The sequence below is a fragment of the Xiphophorus couchianus genome, chromosome 18 (assembly GCF_001444195.1).
Source record: "Xiphophorus couchianus chromosome 18, X_couchianus-1.0, whole genome shotgun sequence".
Taxonomy (NCBI): domain Eukaryota; kingdom Metazoa; phylum Chordata; class Actinopteri; order Cyprinodontiformes; family Poeciliidae; genus Xiphophorus; species Xiphophorus couchianus.
The window spans coordinates 1,421,439-1,436,384 of NC_040245.1; the positions used below are offsets into that span (position 1 = coordinate 1,421,439).

General features: G+C 40.3%; 3 protein-coding genes and 1 pseudogene across 3 annotated transcripts; 1 reads left to right on the forward strand and 3 right to left on the reverse strand.

Annotated features, from left to right (window-relative positions):
• Window positions 1-2,540: 2,540 nt before the first annotated feature.
• LOC114161763 (olfactory receptor 11A1-like) lies at window positions 2,541-3,479 on the reverse strand. The gene has a single exon (XM_028045336.1). The coding sequence runs from the start codon at window positions 3,477-3,479 to the stop codon at window positions 2,541-2,543; it is 939 nt and encodes a 312-aa protein (XP_027901137.1).
• A 2,286-nt stretch (window positions 3,480-5,765) lies between these two features.
• On the reverse strand, window positions 5,766-7,044 carry LOC114161770 (olfactory receptor 11A1-like). The gene has a single exon (XM_028045342.1). It carries the CDS (start codon window positions 6,762-6,764, stop codon window positions 5,835-5,837), a length of 930 nt encoding a protein of 309 aa, XP_027901143.1. The 5' UTR covers window positions 6,765-7,044; the 3' UTR covers window positions 5,766-5,834.
• Window positions 7,045-9,210: 2,166 nt separating this feature from the next.
• On the forward strand, window positions 9,211-10,172 carry LOC114161771 (olfactory receptor 490-like; annotated as a pseudogene).
• A 2,025-nt stretch (window positions 10,173-12,197) lies between these two features.
• Window positions 12,198-13,398, reverse strand: LOC114161768 (olfactory receptor 49-like). Its single transcript, XM_028045340.1, has one exon. The coding sequence runs from the start codon at window positions 13,128-13,130 to the stop codon at window positions 12,198-12,200; it is 933 nt and encodes a 310-aa protein (XP_027901141.1). The 5' UTR covers window positions 13,131-13,398.
• Window positions 13,399-14,946: the final 1,548 nt, after the last annotated feature.

The window sequence follows — 14,946 nt, forward strand, 5'->3', positions numbered from 1 at the left end:
TTTCCTTAATAAATGTTGGCAGTATTCCACTAATGTTGAGAAAACAAAATTTTGCAATTGTGTTTCCATGAAATAAGATTAAAGATTAAAATCACACATAAGCACATTTGTTCATGCGACAAGTCATTAAAAATCATGTTGCACCATCATCCTCCAACGACTTCCTGTCGTCTTCATTGTTTGCGCCAGCGGCAAGATCCAGTTGTTGATCATGTGACTCGTGTGATAAGGAAAAAGTTCCCATTGCAGTTTTATGAAATAAACCAATTCTGATACAGCCTCATCAAAGAGGCAACATTTTTTAATCAAAAAACGAGAATTTTCTTTAGGATTTTTTGTGTTTCCATTAAGCAAATTAATTTTTTAAATGTCAAATTGCGCAATTATACGGTCAATGAAAACTTAGCTATGTGAGATTGATAGTTTGGGTTTGAAGATGAAATGAAATCTGACCTGCATAGTTGCTTTTTGGGAAACTAAGACGATTTACAATGAAATCAGTCATTCCCATTCATGCACACATTACCATGCTGATGGCTACTGGATAGTAGCCAGTGCTGCCCTGAGGCAGTCTGACAGGCACCGGCGCCATCAGCCCTTCTGACCACCAGCAGGTGCGTCGGCGAAGCCTTTTACCCAAGGACACAACAACAAAGACGGGAGCTTGAACTACCAACCCTCCTGCTACAGGACGAACTCCTGCCACCATCAACACCATCGACAGGAGAAATGAAGCTTAGATCCAGCTGCTCACAGTGAAAACTAAATCCATGAAGTTGATTTTGCTTTGCTCTCTGGTTAATCTCAACACCACAAGAGTGCTGGAGGTCTGTGGTCACTGACTGATGAAAGATGGCCACCTCTCTGCACTAAGTGGCTCAACATCCCACTGACCCCATTCTGTGATCCGACAGGCCTACGCTTTGAGACTAACACAACTTCATCATGAGTTCACTCCTATTAAGAGACAGGAAGTCTATGCTGGAGAAAAAACAGATGTCGGACGGCTATTATTTTTCACCAGAACACAGTAAATGTTGCGTTTCATAGTGTCCTGTCTCTGAGAGTCTTGGGTTAACAGAACCTGTAACTGGAGGTTTTTCCATATCAACTGGTTCTGTGTGACAACAAAAGCCAGTTGTCACACAGGTAGTTGTGTGATCTGAACTGTTCATATTTCTTTGAGAACTCTCTTATGATTCAGCTAAGATTCATCCAAATCTGACCAATATGTCTGTTGCAATAATCAGTAGATCAATTCATGGCATGATAAATTAAACCAACCTCAATAATTTCTATTTGCATGATTTATAATTTTTCTCTCTTCTCTCTCTATGCTAAAAACCGGATGATGAAAGTCTTCAGTCTGGTGCTTTGGTTTCAACTAAACCTTTTTTTAAGGACAGATTTGTTTACAGAAACTTCATAATTCGTTTGATTTGCTGTTTCTGTTGTTTTGTTTATAAATTTGGTGGTAAATGTTCATTAGAAATTAAGATTTATTGATCTTTGAGAATGTATTCTTGCATTATAATACCATTATTGCCATTATATTCCTTGAAGTGGTCTCAAAACAACATTATCATTTATTGCAGTTTATCACGCAGAAACATTTGTTACAGTGCCAGGCCTTGGTACCAACATGTTGTACACATTGTCACCTTCAAAAGGTCAATGTTAGAGCTCTATGAAGATTACACTATTTACACAGACTTAACTGAACAAAGAAAGTTTTTTTTTTTTTTTTTACCATGTTGACAAGGAAATTAAAAATCTGTGCAGTGGGTCTGAAGGGATCTCAGGGTTGAAACTAGACGAATCTCCAATAAACTATCAAGTCAGTCTCTTTTTATGCAGACACAGTTTCTGATGTTTGGTTCTTACCTCAGCATAAACTGTAAACTATAAACAGAGTCAGGGATTCGTATCTTGCCTTTTTTGGTTACCCTCAGTGTAAATCTTTGGACCAAACCCAGATCCAGTTTGTTACAATGACCAAATCCACCTCTGTGCATGTTTACGCTATCTGACAGCTCTATGCATGACTTCTCTATATTTACCAGAACAAATACAAATTATAAACAATAAATTTCTCTACAATAACTTTCTGAGAAGAATCTGCAAAAAAAGCAAAAAAATAAATCATTATGGTTGATCTAAAGATGTTAGAGAGCAGCCAGATGAAACTCACATTTATCCAGGAAGAAATTCTTTATTCTCATATTTTTCTCCACTTTTGCACCATTTTGATAAACATTGGATTTAATTTAAAAGTTATAGATACAGCTTTTCTAAAAACTAAAAACCACCTTTCAGTTGGTTTTACATTATACTAAAATTATCAGACTTTCTTCTGGGAATCTTTCTAAAATGCTTTCGTCTGTCTTTTTGTGCTTAAGACATGTTGGAGGAAAAAAACAGTTTAATGAAATCTTTTTAAAGATGTTTTAAAAATCCTCTGGAGTTGGAAGCCATAAAATCTTGGATTTGATATAAATGTGAACACCAGGCACTAAAAACATTACTTTTATTCTTATGTATTATGCTTTTTTAAAATATTCAGAATTCATAATTAGACTTTTACAAATATTTCTGATTTTTGACATCTTCAGACCGTACATCAGTGGGTTAAAAAGAGGCTGGGCAGTCAGGAAGTAAAGCGACAGAAAAATCCGCAGAACATTTGGCAGAAAACTCATATCAAATCTGCTCTGGGAAATCTCAAAACTTCCACCGCAGGAAAAGTTTAAGATGGAGGCCAGGTGAGGTGTGCAGGTGTTCACAGCCTTCTGACGGGTCTGTTTGGACCCAGAGAAACACACAGCCAGGATCTTGATGTAGCTGTAGAGGATCAGGAGCAAAGAGATGAAGATGGTGCTGAACGTAGCAATGAGTCCATAAATGTTGGTTAATGCTGCATCTGAACAGGCCAGTTTGACCAGAGAGTGCATGTCACAGTAGACTTTGTTAATCTGGTTCCTACACAGCTTCACTGGCACCAGAGACATCATGAAGGACATCGCCACAAACGGATACAGCCAGCTCACAGCAATGAGCGCTGCGATCTTGGTTGGTGTCATCCTGGTGTTGTACTGCAGAGGGTAGCAGATAGCGAGGTAGCGGTCATACGACATGACAGCTAGGTTTAGAAATTCAACAGCCCCGTACGAATGGACGATAAAAACCTGAAGCAAGCAGAACGGAGCAGCAACTGAGTGAAGATGAGAGAGGATCTGAACCAGCAGGAAGGGAAACAAGCCTGAGCTGCCGTACAGTTCGTTCACAAACAGGCTGCAGAGGAACATGTACATGGGTTCATGTAAACTCTGGTTCACACAGATCACCGCGATCAGCAGGACGTTGGAAACGATGATTAAAATATACAAAAGCAAAACAGCAGTGAAATATAAATACGCCAGAACCCCAGAGTCAATATAAGCAGTCAGGAAGAAGAATAAAACCTGTGAAGAGTTTGTCATTATAAGGTTTCACATTCCCAATAGTTTGATTATAATGTTAAAAGTTTCCTTTAGTGAAAGAAACTGAATTTAACCACAAACTCCATCCTACATGTTGGACACTGTAATAATACTGACAACAATCTGTGAGGATTTTCAATCATTCAGTCATGATCAGGCTGAAGGTTTGAGTCAATGGTATCTGGAAAAAGGAGCCGACATCTACAGCATCTTCTGCAGTTGAAGTTCTTTTGACAATGGAGATTCATTAGCACACAGAGACCAACACCTTCCTTCCCACAGTCCTCTTGGTCACACCGGTGACTTCCTCCAAAATGGGAATGTCTGTGGTGTTTTATTTTGTTTTTAAGACACCCACAGCTGCAGTGGGACATCATTAACAGAAGTTTATTTAAGTTCAGAAAGTCTAGGAGAGAAAGAAATATAAAATCTTTTTTGTTATGTAGCCTGGCGACAGGTTGTCTTCCCGCTGTGGCTGCCATCGTGTAAACACAACCACGAGTAATATTAGTAATGTTCATAGTACTACTACTAATAATGATAGTAAAAAGAATATTAATACATCCTTCTGTCCATCACATCCATAATATTTACTTCACCTTATTGGGTTGAGGGGTGTTGTAGGTTTAGTGTTGTGGTACATCTTGAAAGGGTAACAACAATAACATAATGAAAAGGTTGATTGTTTGATGGTCATCTTCAAATCCCAAAGGGAAGTGCAAAGTCTGTTTGGGTTCACACAGTTCAGTTCATCTTCCAAACTGATCCTGGACAAACATAAGACAGACTGAATAATGGCTTTGGAGAAGATGACCAGCAGCACCTGTGGATAGTTAAGTTGCTGCAGGAAGTCCAGCACAGAGAGTTGCAGGATAGGTTTATTCTGAAACACCTTAGGAAGCAAAGAGAGTTTTAATTGTATCTGGAGGAAGATCCAGATAGTGGGCAATCATCAAGCTCCTTGGGGACCAACAACATGTTTTCTGTTGTTGAATTCCATTGATTCAGGTGTGTCTGTTTGTCTTCAGACCATTCGGGCATACAGACCGATAAAGGTGCAGTCAGCCCTCAAACCACTCAGAAGCAAAGGGTTATATGGTAGGTATCATAAAGAAATCCTTGAGAAAGCTTAGGAACAGTATCTGAGAAGATCTGAAGTCAAATCTTGGAGAGATGATCAGCGAACAAGGAGATGTAGAGGTTGTCCTTTTTAAACCCTTTGTGGGAGGAAGTGGAGCGCAGAGTTGGTTTGTCTAAAACGCCACGTGAGACTGAAGTAGGAAGTCTGGACCCATTCCAGAACATCCATCCATCGTTCATGTCCACTTATCCTTCCGGGGTCCTGGGAGACCTGAGGCCTATGAACACCAGGTATTTGTGAAAGGCTGGACACCCTGAACAACAACCAGAATAGGTCACCGTATCTAAGGCCAATTTAGAGAGGCTTTAGGACACAGGCTCAATCTACTGCCACAGATCTATTCAAATGTGTTCATGATTTCTTTAACAAAGAATAAGGGTGGATATCCTGCACTTGTTAGCAGGCTAATGAACGTCCAACTGCTTTGACTTGAACATACAGCGAGGAATGTAGAGTAATATTAAATTACATTTATTTATTTCCTGTAAGAATATATAGGGGAAAACATATATTTAGAATGAACGTAAATAGCACCACACCTTTCATTCACTCTTGGCTATAATTTCATCAACTTTTATTCACTGAGGAAGCTTGAACACCATAAATCATCTGTCAGAACTAAAACGTAACGCCCCACCTCTTGACTAAAAGTTGCATTGTAATTTTGTGAATTCAGCAGTAAATATCTTATCCATCCATTTTGTGCACAAGGTGACAAAAATTGTAGGTTTGATGATTCACCTCTATGCATAAAGACTCTTTACAGCTTTTAATTAGGCCAGAGCAAGGAAGAAGTTATCTTTATCTTCTGCCTCTCTCCATTTACCGGATATTTTTATATCAAGTCCATTGATTGATTAGGTAAACAGTGAAAATTATTGTTTTAGCATTTAATCTCTCTTCATAATCATAATGGTTGAAATGCAGAACTTAAAGAACAGTCAGATGATAGTTGCGTTTTTCCAAGAGGATTTTTATTGTCATGTTTTTCTCCACTGTTACACTTTTTGATAGACATTAAAACTGAACATTCTATAGTCTTTTTGTATATAAAATACATATTTTTGAATATAATTATCCTTTGCTTAAAAATAAATAACTATTTCATTACTGATTTGATTTGTTTTAAGGTTCAAAATCTGCCACTAAAAACCTTAGTATTATTTCTATAATATGTCAGTTTGTATTGGTTGTTGAATACAATAAAAACCATGTCAGTAGTCTGTATTCATAATTAGACTTTTACAAATATTTCTGATTTTTGACATCTTCAGACCGTACATCAGTGGGTTAAAAAGAGGCTGGGCAGTCAGGAAGTAAAGCGACAGAAAAATCCGCAGAACATTTGGCAGAAAACTCATATCAAATCTGCTCTGGGAAATCTCAAAACTCCCAGCACAGGTGAAGTTCAAGATGGAGGCCAGGTGAGGTGTGCAGGTGTTCACAGCCTTCTGACGGGTCTGTTTGGACCCAGAGAAACACACAGCCAGGATCTTGATGTAGCTGTAGAGGATCAGGAGCAAAGAGATGAAGATGGTGCTGAACGTAGCAATGAGTCCATAAATGTTGGTTAATGCTGCATCTGAACAGGCCAGTTTGACCAGAGAGTGCATGTCACAGTAGACTTTGTTAATCTGGTTCCTACACAGCTTCACTGGCACCAGAGACATCATGAAGGACATCGCCACAAACGGATACAGCCAGCTCACAGCAATGAGCGCTGCGATCTTGGTTGGTGTCATCCTGGTGTTGTACTGCAGAGGGTAGCAGATAGCGAGGTAGCGGTCATACGACATGACAGCTAGGTTTAGAAATTCAACAGCCCCATACGAATGGACGATAAAAACCTGAAGCAAGCAGAACGGAGCAGCAACTGAGTGAAGATGAGAGAGGATCTGAACCAGCAGGAAGGGAAACAAGCCTGAGCTGCCGTACAGTTCGTTCACAAACAGGCTGCAGAGGAACATGTACATGGGTTCATGTAAACTCTGGTTCACACAGATCACCGCGATCAGCAGGACGTTGGAAACGATGATTAAAATATACAAAAGCAAAACAGCAGTGAAATATAAATACGCCAGAACCCCAGAGTCAATATAAGCAGTCAGGAAGAAGAATAAAACCTGTGAAGAGTTTGTCATCATGACATTTCAGTTAGAGCATGAAAAAACTTCCTTTAGTTAAACAATTTCACCAACAAAACTGATTTTAACCACAAACTCCATCCTACATGTTGGACACAGCGTAATAATATTGACAACAATCTGTGAGGATTTTCAATCATTGAATCATGATCAGCCTGAAGGTTTGATTCAACAGCAACTGGAGAAAAGAGCCAACATCTGCAGCATGAAGCTCTCTGAACACTGGAGGTTCATTAAAACACGGTTTCCTTCTCCCAGTCTGTGTGGAAACGTCGGCGGATTCCCCCTCCCTACGACTGAGCAGACGCTCATGTCCGCCGTCTTTTATTATGTCTGAAAGACACCCACAGCTGCAGGGGGGCATCACTGGCGGACGTTTAGGAATATATATTTATAAAATATAATGAGGCTCAACAACATGAGTAACAATGATATTAACAATATAACACAACAATACAATTTAAGTTCTTGGGTAAAGGGGTTTGGTGCCTATCTCTAAAGATAAGGGTGGAGGTAACAATAATAGTGATACAGATTGAGGCACCTGATTATAGCCAATTTTCAGTCTTAGCTATTGCTTATGAATATCTGTCTTCTAAGGCAGTGGTCCCCAATCCCCGGGCCGCGGACCAGTACCGGTCCATGGACCAATTGGTACCGGGCCGCGCAAGAAATAATTAAATATTTCCGTTTTATGTATTATGTGAGTCTGGAGGATCTTTTATTTTGAAAATCCTTTAACCGGATTCTCTCGGTTCCGTCTTGCCGCCAACATGGAGCCACAAGCAGCAAAATGAGTCAGAAACGGATCAGATTGTTTGTAAAGTTTCTTTGTGAAGGGAAAAGACCCAGAGAAGAGACAGGAGGATGGATTTATCCCGGCAGGTGATTCCCACAGTCCAAGCTCTGCATGATATGGTGACCGGATGTTAATGAGGCAATGAAGCTTCAAGCTGCTTCTCCACTAGAGACCAAGAACCCGGAGCATCAGCAACACTTCTGGTCTCATTGTCTCTCATCTCTCCCAGATGGACCGTCTGGTTGCAGAGAAACAAGCTCAGGGCTCCATTAGTCGTTATCCTGAGTTAAAGTTTTCACAAAAGTAAAATGTTCGTTTTTGTGGCGCATCTGTATCTTATTTTGAAGGGATATATAAACGTTACCATAGCGACCAGAGTCAGAGAGCGTTAGGGCAGTGGAGAGACGAGAGGAGAGGAGCTTGTGAGTTTTAGGTCTGGTTCACACGACACGATTTAAGGATTGTGGGCCGATTTTCCAAACCTCTGTGACCACAGAGCCGATAAAAGTCCAACAGGTTCGGTCGGTTCGTGAGTCCAACAGCAACACACCACAGAACCGATTCCACTCACGAACATCCCAGAAGAAAATCCAGTAAAACCCTTCAACATATTTAGTAATTTTCTTTCTGACGTGTTTTTACCAAAAATAATTCACCCTTTATTAAAATACATAAACAATAAAAAATGAATAGTTAAATTAAGATCTAAACAAACAGAAACAGATCAGACACCAATGGATCGTGATAATTTCATCCTGTATGTATATTTATGACACTTTGTTGGTCCCCACACAAAAAAATACTTTTATAAATAGTTATCCATTAAAAAAAATACAGCTGTATAAAAATAATAATTTGTATTAACCATTTATAGGCTGAAGTTCACATGAAGTTCATGATGAGTGCGTTTTGACTCCAGCCACCAGGGGGCGATAGGTGGACCTTAAAAAGTTGGAGGGAACATGAGAAAAAATGTATTTATAAAAAAATAAAATTGAACAGTGTATGATGCTAAACGGATGTAATAATTCCTGAATAGTGAATAAAAACACGTTTCTTTACACATTCTGTTCCTCGCTCAGAAGCTAACGCTGTTTACAGGCCGTGGCCAGGAGACGTTCGGGGACCGATGTGTGTTTTTCAGTTGTGTTGGAAATTCGTGGCGCTGTGGGAGTGAAGAGCATTTAAAGGAGGCAGAGCAGCTTCAGACTGAGGCTCCAGCCAGTTAGCTGGAAATATTTTAACCATAAAGCGCCTCTGTGTTAATGACTGTAGAGAAAAATCATGTGCATTTTTCATGAGTAATTGTTTTGCTGTTTGTAATGAAGCTTTGCCTTAACGTTTTGTTTCAGTGAAACTTCTAATGAGTTTTCACCTGTTTTAATGTTGTTGTGAGTGAGTGAATCAGTCTGTTAGGGTTTAAATCTCTGTGTTTGTTGTGTTTCTCTCATGCCTGTGAGTTTTCTCTGGATTTTATTTGTTTCTGCTGCTGTGAACCTCAGTCTGTGTCTCTGCAGCACAAAAATGAGATTTTAAACCTGGAAAATGAAGAATAAATCTCCGTTGTGAAGATGCTTATTAAGTTTTCTCTGAAACACTTTAACCTTGATCATTCACCTCCTCTGTCTTTATAAAAGTGCAGAGGTAATGAACGTTTCGCAGGTTTCATATTTCACTCTGAGCGCCTACTTTGACATCGGCCTGTTTAAGTACGTCGTTTTCCTGGTTATCATGTGTGTTTATATGTTCATTATCGGCTCCAACGTCTTGCTGATCGCGGTGATCTGTGTGAACCGGAGCTTACATGAACCCATGTTCCTGTTCCTCTGCAGCCTGTTTGTGAACCAACTGTACGGCAGCTCATCATTGTTTCCCTTCCTGCTGGTCCAGAGTGAACCTGCTGGTTCACTCCGTTTCTGTTCCTCTCTGCTTCCTGCAGATCTTCTGTCTCTACATGTACGTAAATGTTGAGTTTTATAACCTAGCCGTCATGTCTTATGACCGATATCTGGCCATCTGCCACCCTCTGCACTACAGCACACAGATGTCCCTCAGCATGGTCGTTAAGCTGGTGGTGCTGTCATGGTGTCTCCCATTCGTTGTCATTGTGGGCATGATTTGGCTGAATGTCTCCTCTGCGCTGTGTGGGGACGTCATCGACAGAGTTTTCTGCAACAATTATTACATTGCGTTGTTGTCCTGCATCGGAGCGACGGCCAGTAACGTCTATGGACTGGTCTACACCTTCTCTGTGCTCTTCAGCCTCGCCGCGCTCATCCTCTATACCTACGTGAAAATCCTGCAGGTGTGTTTTTCTGGATCCAAAGAGACTCGGCAGAAAGCCGTCAGCACCTGCACGCCTCACCTGGTCTCACTCATTAACTTCTCTTTCGGCTCGTTCTTCGCGGTGCTGCAGAGCAGGTTTGACATGAGCAGAGTTCCCAACGTGATTCGTATTATTTTATCTTTATATTTTGTCACCTGCCAGCCTCTTCTGAACCCGCTGCTGTACGGACTCAAACTGAATAAGATCCAGATCACCTGCAGAACCCTTTTCTTTGGTCGAAAGTAATCTGCTCTTTTTAGTGTTTGTTCATAATGTTGAGCTAAATACCCAAGTAAAACTGTAATCTGATAAATGTCAATATTCATTAAGTGATTTTCCTTGTAAATGTTTCTGGAATTAAACAAAATCCTGATTTTAAAAAGAAAATCCATCTGATTGTATAAAGAATAACAGATAAAAATATCAGGTTGTTGGGGCGTGCTGTGGTGGCGCAGCGGGTTAGCACGCCCCACGTTTGGAGGCCTTAGTCCTCGACGCGGACGTCGCGGGTTCGACTCCCGGTCCCGACGACCTTTGCCGCATGTCCTCCCCCCTCTCCTCACCCTCCTTCCTGTCTGCCCACTGTGGAAAAAAATACGAGCCACTAGCGCCGCAAAAACTCTTCGGAGAAAAAAATGGAGAAAAAAAAAATATATCAGGTTGTTGCTGATCAGATACATTGATTAACTGATAATCATCAAATAACAGGAGTTATTTTCTGAAAACATCAGCAATGACTGTAAAAGCAACTGTTGCTGCTCACCAATCTGGGAAAGGTTAAAAGGTCATTTCCAAACTATCGGAGCCAGATTAATCATAATCGACCAATCTTGTGTTTATTTTAAAATCTCTGTTCATTTAAATGCTGAACAGCTAAATCAGTTCATTCAGGTCTGAGGTTTCAGCAGCACAAGTTAAATTTACTGCTATCATGTTTCAGCAATGAGGCAGTTCATCGTGTTTTAATGGTAAATCACAATAATTATGAAATCAACATTATATGTTGTGAAATAATGATCAAGAATAATTATCATTATATTAATATTCTGTTTACTACAAAGGAAACTCTAAAACCGTGAGTCCGGTCCGATATCTGGACCAAAGGCCGGTTAGTCATCAGATACCCAGCTAGCATTAGCCTGGCTAACACAGGACATAGAAACCACTGTAATAAGAGTCACGTTGCATTTGAAAAGGTCGGTTCTTTATCCCTGTGTAGACAGATTCAGGGTGAAGGACTTCATTAACCCTTCAAACACATTTAGAGTCGAACATTTCTCTGGATGAGCTGCTTGTTGATTTACTGTCTGATAAACTAGATTTCTCCAAGAACCCTCAAACTGTCCTGAACCAACGTGTAATGTCTGCCACCTCTTAATATTTCATCTCCTCTCTTTTCTGTTACGTTCTGCATGACTTTTTTCTGCTCAATGGTATTTAATTTGCTCCAGGACTTTATCTAGACCAGTGGTCCCCGACTCTGGTCGCCCTGCAGGTTTTAGGTGTTTCCTGGCCCCAGTTCAGGTGTTTGGTGAACTGGAATTAGCTGAATCAGGCGTATTGAAGCAGGGAAACATCTGAAACATGCAGGGCGGTGATCTGGACAAACATGTCCGAAGTTTGAACGGACGTTCAAAGACCAGGAAACAAACTGGCCTAACTCGATTTCATTTTAACGTTATGTTTGGTGATGTTTGTGTAATGCTTCGTGAGCCGCCCAGCCAGTTGGGCCTTCATAGAGAAAGACATTTAGGAAAGTATTCCAATACTTTGAAAACTTTCACACATTGTTGCAGTCCCACTTCACCCACCAGTCCACCAGTCATCTGTTTCCTTAAATCAAAACATCAACAAACGTTGTCAGATATGACAGAAATGCTGCTGAAGAATCTTAATTGGCAGCTTCTTATCGTTACACATAGCAGAGATTTACCTCCTTTCCATTTAGGGTCAGGGTTTTACCGCTGTGTCATGAGAAAAATTATTATCAAATTATTAAAGAGATTCAAAGTTTGCCTCTGAAAATGTTGCTTTATTATTGTTCATGTTAATCTTAAGGTAAATCTTAAGAAATAATCATTTCAAATAATTTTTATGCTGCCATGAAGGTTGTGTGTTTTTTTTTTTTCAGCTCAGGTTTGTTCCTAGTTTTCCTTTCACTGTCCTGCATAGTGTATGTGTTCTTTTATTACACTTTATTTTATAACAACATTGATTAAAAAACAACCAAAACACAAGTTAATACGAGTACAGATGAATATTTATTTAATATTCTGGTTCACAAAGTTTTAAAATCAGCTTAAAAACTTTAAGCAGGTTTTCTACGATGAAAGAAGAGAGTTTTACAAGCCAGGCGTATTTTTCCCAGTTTTAACCCGTATACAAGCGGGTTAAAAAATGGCTGACAGGTGACAAAGTACAGAGATAAAACAATACGCAGGACAGCAGGGAGTCTGCTCAAGTCAAACCTGCTCTGCAGAATCTCAAAGAAAGAGCCAAAGAAGAAGTTGAGGACTGACGCCAGGTGAGGCGTGCAGGTGCTGATCGCTTTCTGACGCGTCTGTTTGGATCCAGAAAAACAAACTTTCAGGATCTTCACGTAGGTGTAGAGGATGAGCGCGGCGAGGCTGGGCAGCACAGAGAAGGTGTAGACCAGTCCGTAGACGTTACTGGCTGTCGCGCCGCTGCACAGCAACTTTGTCACATAATAATTAACACAGAAAACTTTATCGATTATGTTTCCACACAACCCAGAGGACGCGTTCAGTGAAATCATCACAATTATGTTCAGCAGAGGAATGAACCAAGAAAACACAACCAGCCTGCTGACTTTGCTCATCTGCATCTGTGTGCTGTAGTGCAGAGGGTGGCAGATGGCCAGATATCGGTCATAAGACATGACGGCTAGGGTATAAAACTCAACGTTCGCGTACATGTAGAGACAGAAGATCTGCAGGAAGCAGAGAGGAACAGAAACGGAGTGAACGTCCGAGAGGATCTGGACCAGCAGGAAGGGAAACAAGCCTGAGCTGCCGTACAGTTGGTTCACAAACAGGCTGCAGAGGAACAGGAACATGGGTTCATGTAAGGTCCGGTTCACACAGATCACCGCGATCAGCAGGACGTTGGAGCCGATAATGAACATATAAACACACATGATAACCAGGAAAACGACGTACTTAAACAGGCCGATGTCAAAGTAGGCGCTCAGAGTGAAATATGAAACCTGCGAAACGTTCATCCTTAATAACACAATCAGTTTTTATGAGATAAAGACTTCAGGTAAAGGAAAATTATTCAGAACTGTGAAAACAGATTATTTGTTTTTGTAAATCAGAGATATTTTCCATTCCTCCCCCGTTCCAGTGAATGTTACAGCCTTCAGCTGGTTTCCTGCGGCTGCAGGTTCTGCTCTGCTGCTTTTAAGAGCTTCAGTTTGTAGTAAAACACACACTCTGCTACACACCTGCTCTGACTGACGGCAAGGAGGGGGCAAGGAGACGACGACATTTCAAAGACTACACACGTTTTACAGCAGGTCGAAAAGCATCCAGAAAGTTTGGATGAACTTCTAGAGAAAGACATTTAGGAAAATATTCCAATACTTTGAAAACTTCCACACATTGTTGCAGTTGCACATGTTAGCCTAGGCCAACATGTTGGAAGATCTTCCAAATTGTATTTGGAAGTTTGTGGAAAAGTCTTTCTTGGTAACGACGTCATCAAAGTTTCTCCTGCATGGAGAAACGATATTTGCTCAGATGGGATTTGACCAAATTCTTCTACTCTAACTTTACATTTTGGTGGAGATGGAGGTTCACTCTATCTCCACTCATCCTCAGGTTTTTTTGTTTTTTTGTTTTTTGCATTTTTAATTGATTTTAATCCACATCCACAAACTACTCATTAGAATTTCCAATGGAAAACTTATCTTCAGTTTTATCTATAGATTTTAAATGAATATGGTATCTTTTACCTTCTTTCTCAAAAACTTGTGAAGAGTTTCCTCTGGTTAAGTTTTTAATGAATCAATGTAATCAGTGTGATTAAAGATAAATGCCTGGAGGAGACATTAGTCCTCTAATCCTGGAAATGTTCTTCAGGTGACAGAAAGCCGACTTTGTAATTATCTTTATGTGGCTCTGAAGGTTCAGGTCTGAGTCCAGATTTCGGGCTTTTTGATCAAAAAGTACAAACTCTTTGTATTTCCCCCCCTAATAAAGTTCATTTTTATTTAATGTTTTCTAAGGAAGTTATTTATTTATTTTGTATCTCTTTTTATTAAGAGAAATCTTTTTTTAGGCTCTTTTTGCACTTTAAGATGTACTCTGTTCTCAGGTTTTTTTTTATAAAATCGCTGGTTCTTCATTAAAAAGTGCAGATTTACAGAAAGGTTGTGAACATAACAAGATCATGAAAGACAAAAGTTTGACTTTTGTTTGGACCTTTAACTGGAAGGAAATGTTAGTAACCTGAAACTGGATGAGTTTAACTGAAATCTCCTGGTTTAGATGGAGACTTTCTGATGTCTGATGAAAATGAAATGAAAACGGTTTGATTTAATTTTTCTGATAAATTTCTGTTTTGTTTTTTTTTAACAAGTGTTTACTCAGACTGTGGGTCTGGTCCGGACCCAGGAGGAGAAACTGGTCCTGAATGTCCTGAAGCCGCCCTGCGGGGCCCCTGGGCCCTGCGGGGCCCAGGGGCCCCTTGCTGCTAATTGTCCTGTTGGTGTCCAAAGCGCCGCCTGGGCAGCATCCTCTGGGATCTCTCACTGCCAACAGCCCTGCTGGGGCTCATTAGGGTGAGACGACACAGTAAACATGATGCAATCACACCAGTGACCTTCGACTGAGACCCAGCAGCTCAGAGTGGAAAGATCTGATGTTTGATGTGCCAGGAAAGTTACAACCTCAGCAGAAACTCTGGCCGTGTCCAAATGGAAAGAATCAGTTTCTCACAGAAACTGAACACTTTGGTTTTCAAACAAGTTCAATCACTGGGTGATCGCGAATCTCAAATTAATCAGAAGATTCATGAAAATATGAAAACATTCA

Bases quoted from the DNA above. Each gene is read 5' to 3' on its own strand.
- LOC114161763 (XM_028045336.1), bottom strand. From the start codon at position 3,479: ATGACAAACTCTTCACAGGTTTTATTCTTCTTCCTGACTGCTTATATT.
- LOC114161770 (XM_028045342.1), bottom strand. From the start codon at position 6,764: ATGATGACAAACTCTTCACAGGTTTTATTCTTCTTCCTGACTGCTTAT.
- LOC114161768 (XM_028045340.1), bottom strand. From the start codon at position 13,130: ATGAACGTTTCGCAGGTTTCATATTTCACTCTGAGCGCCTACTTTGAC.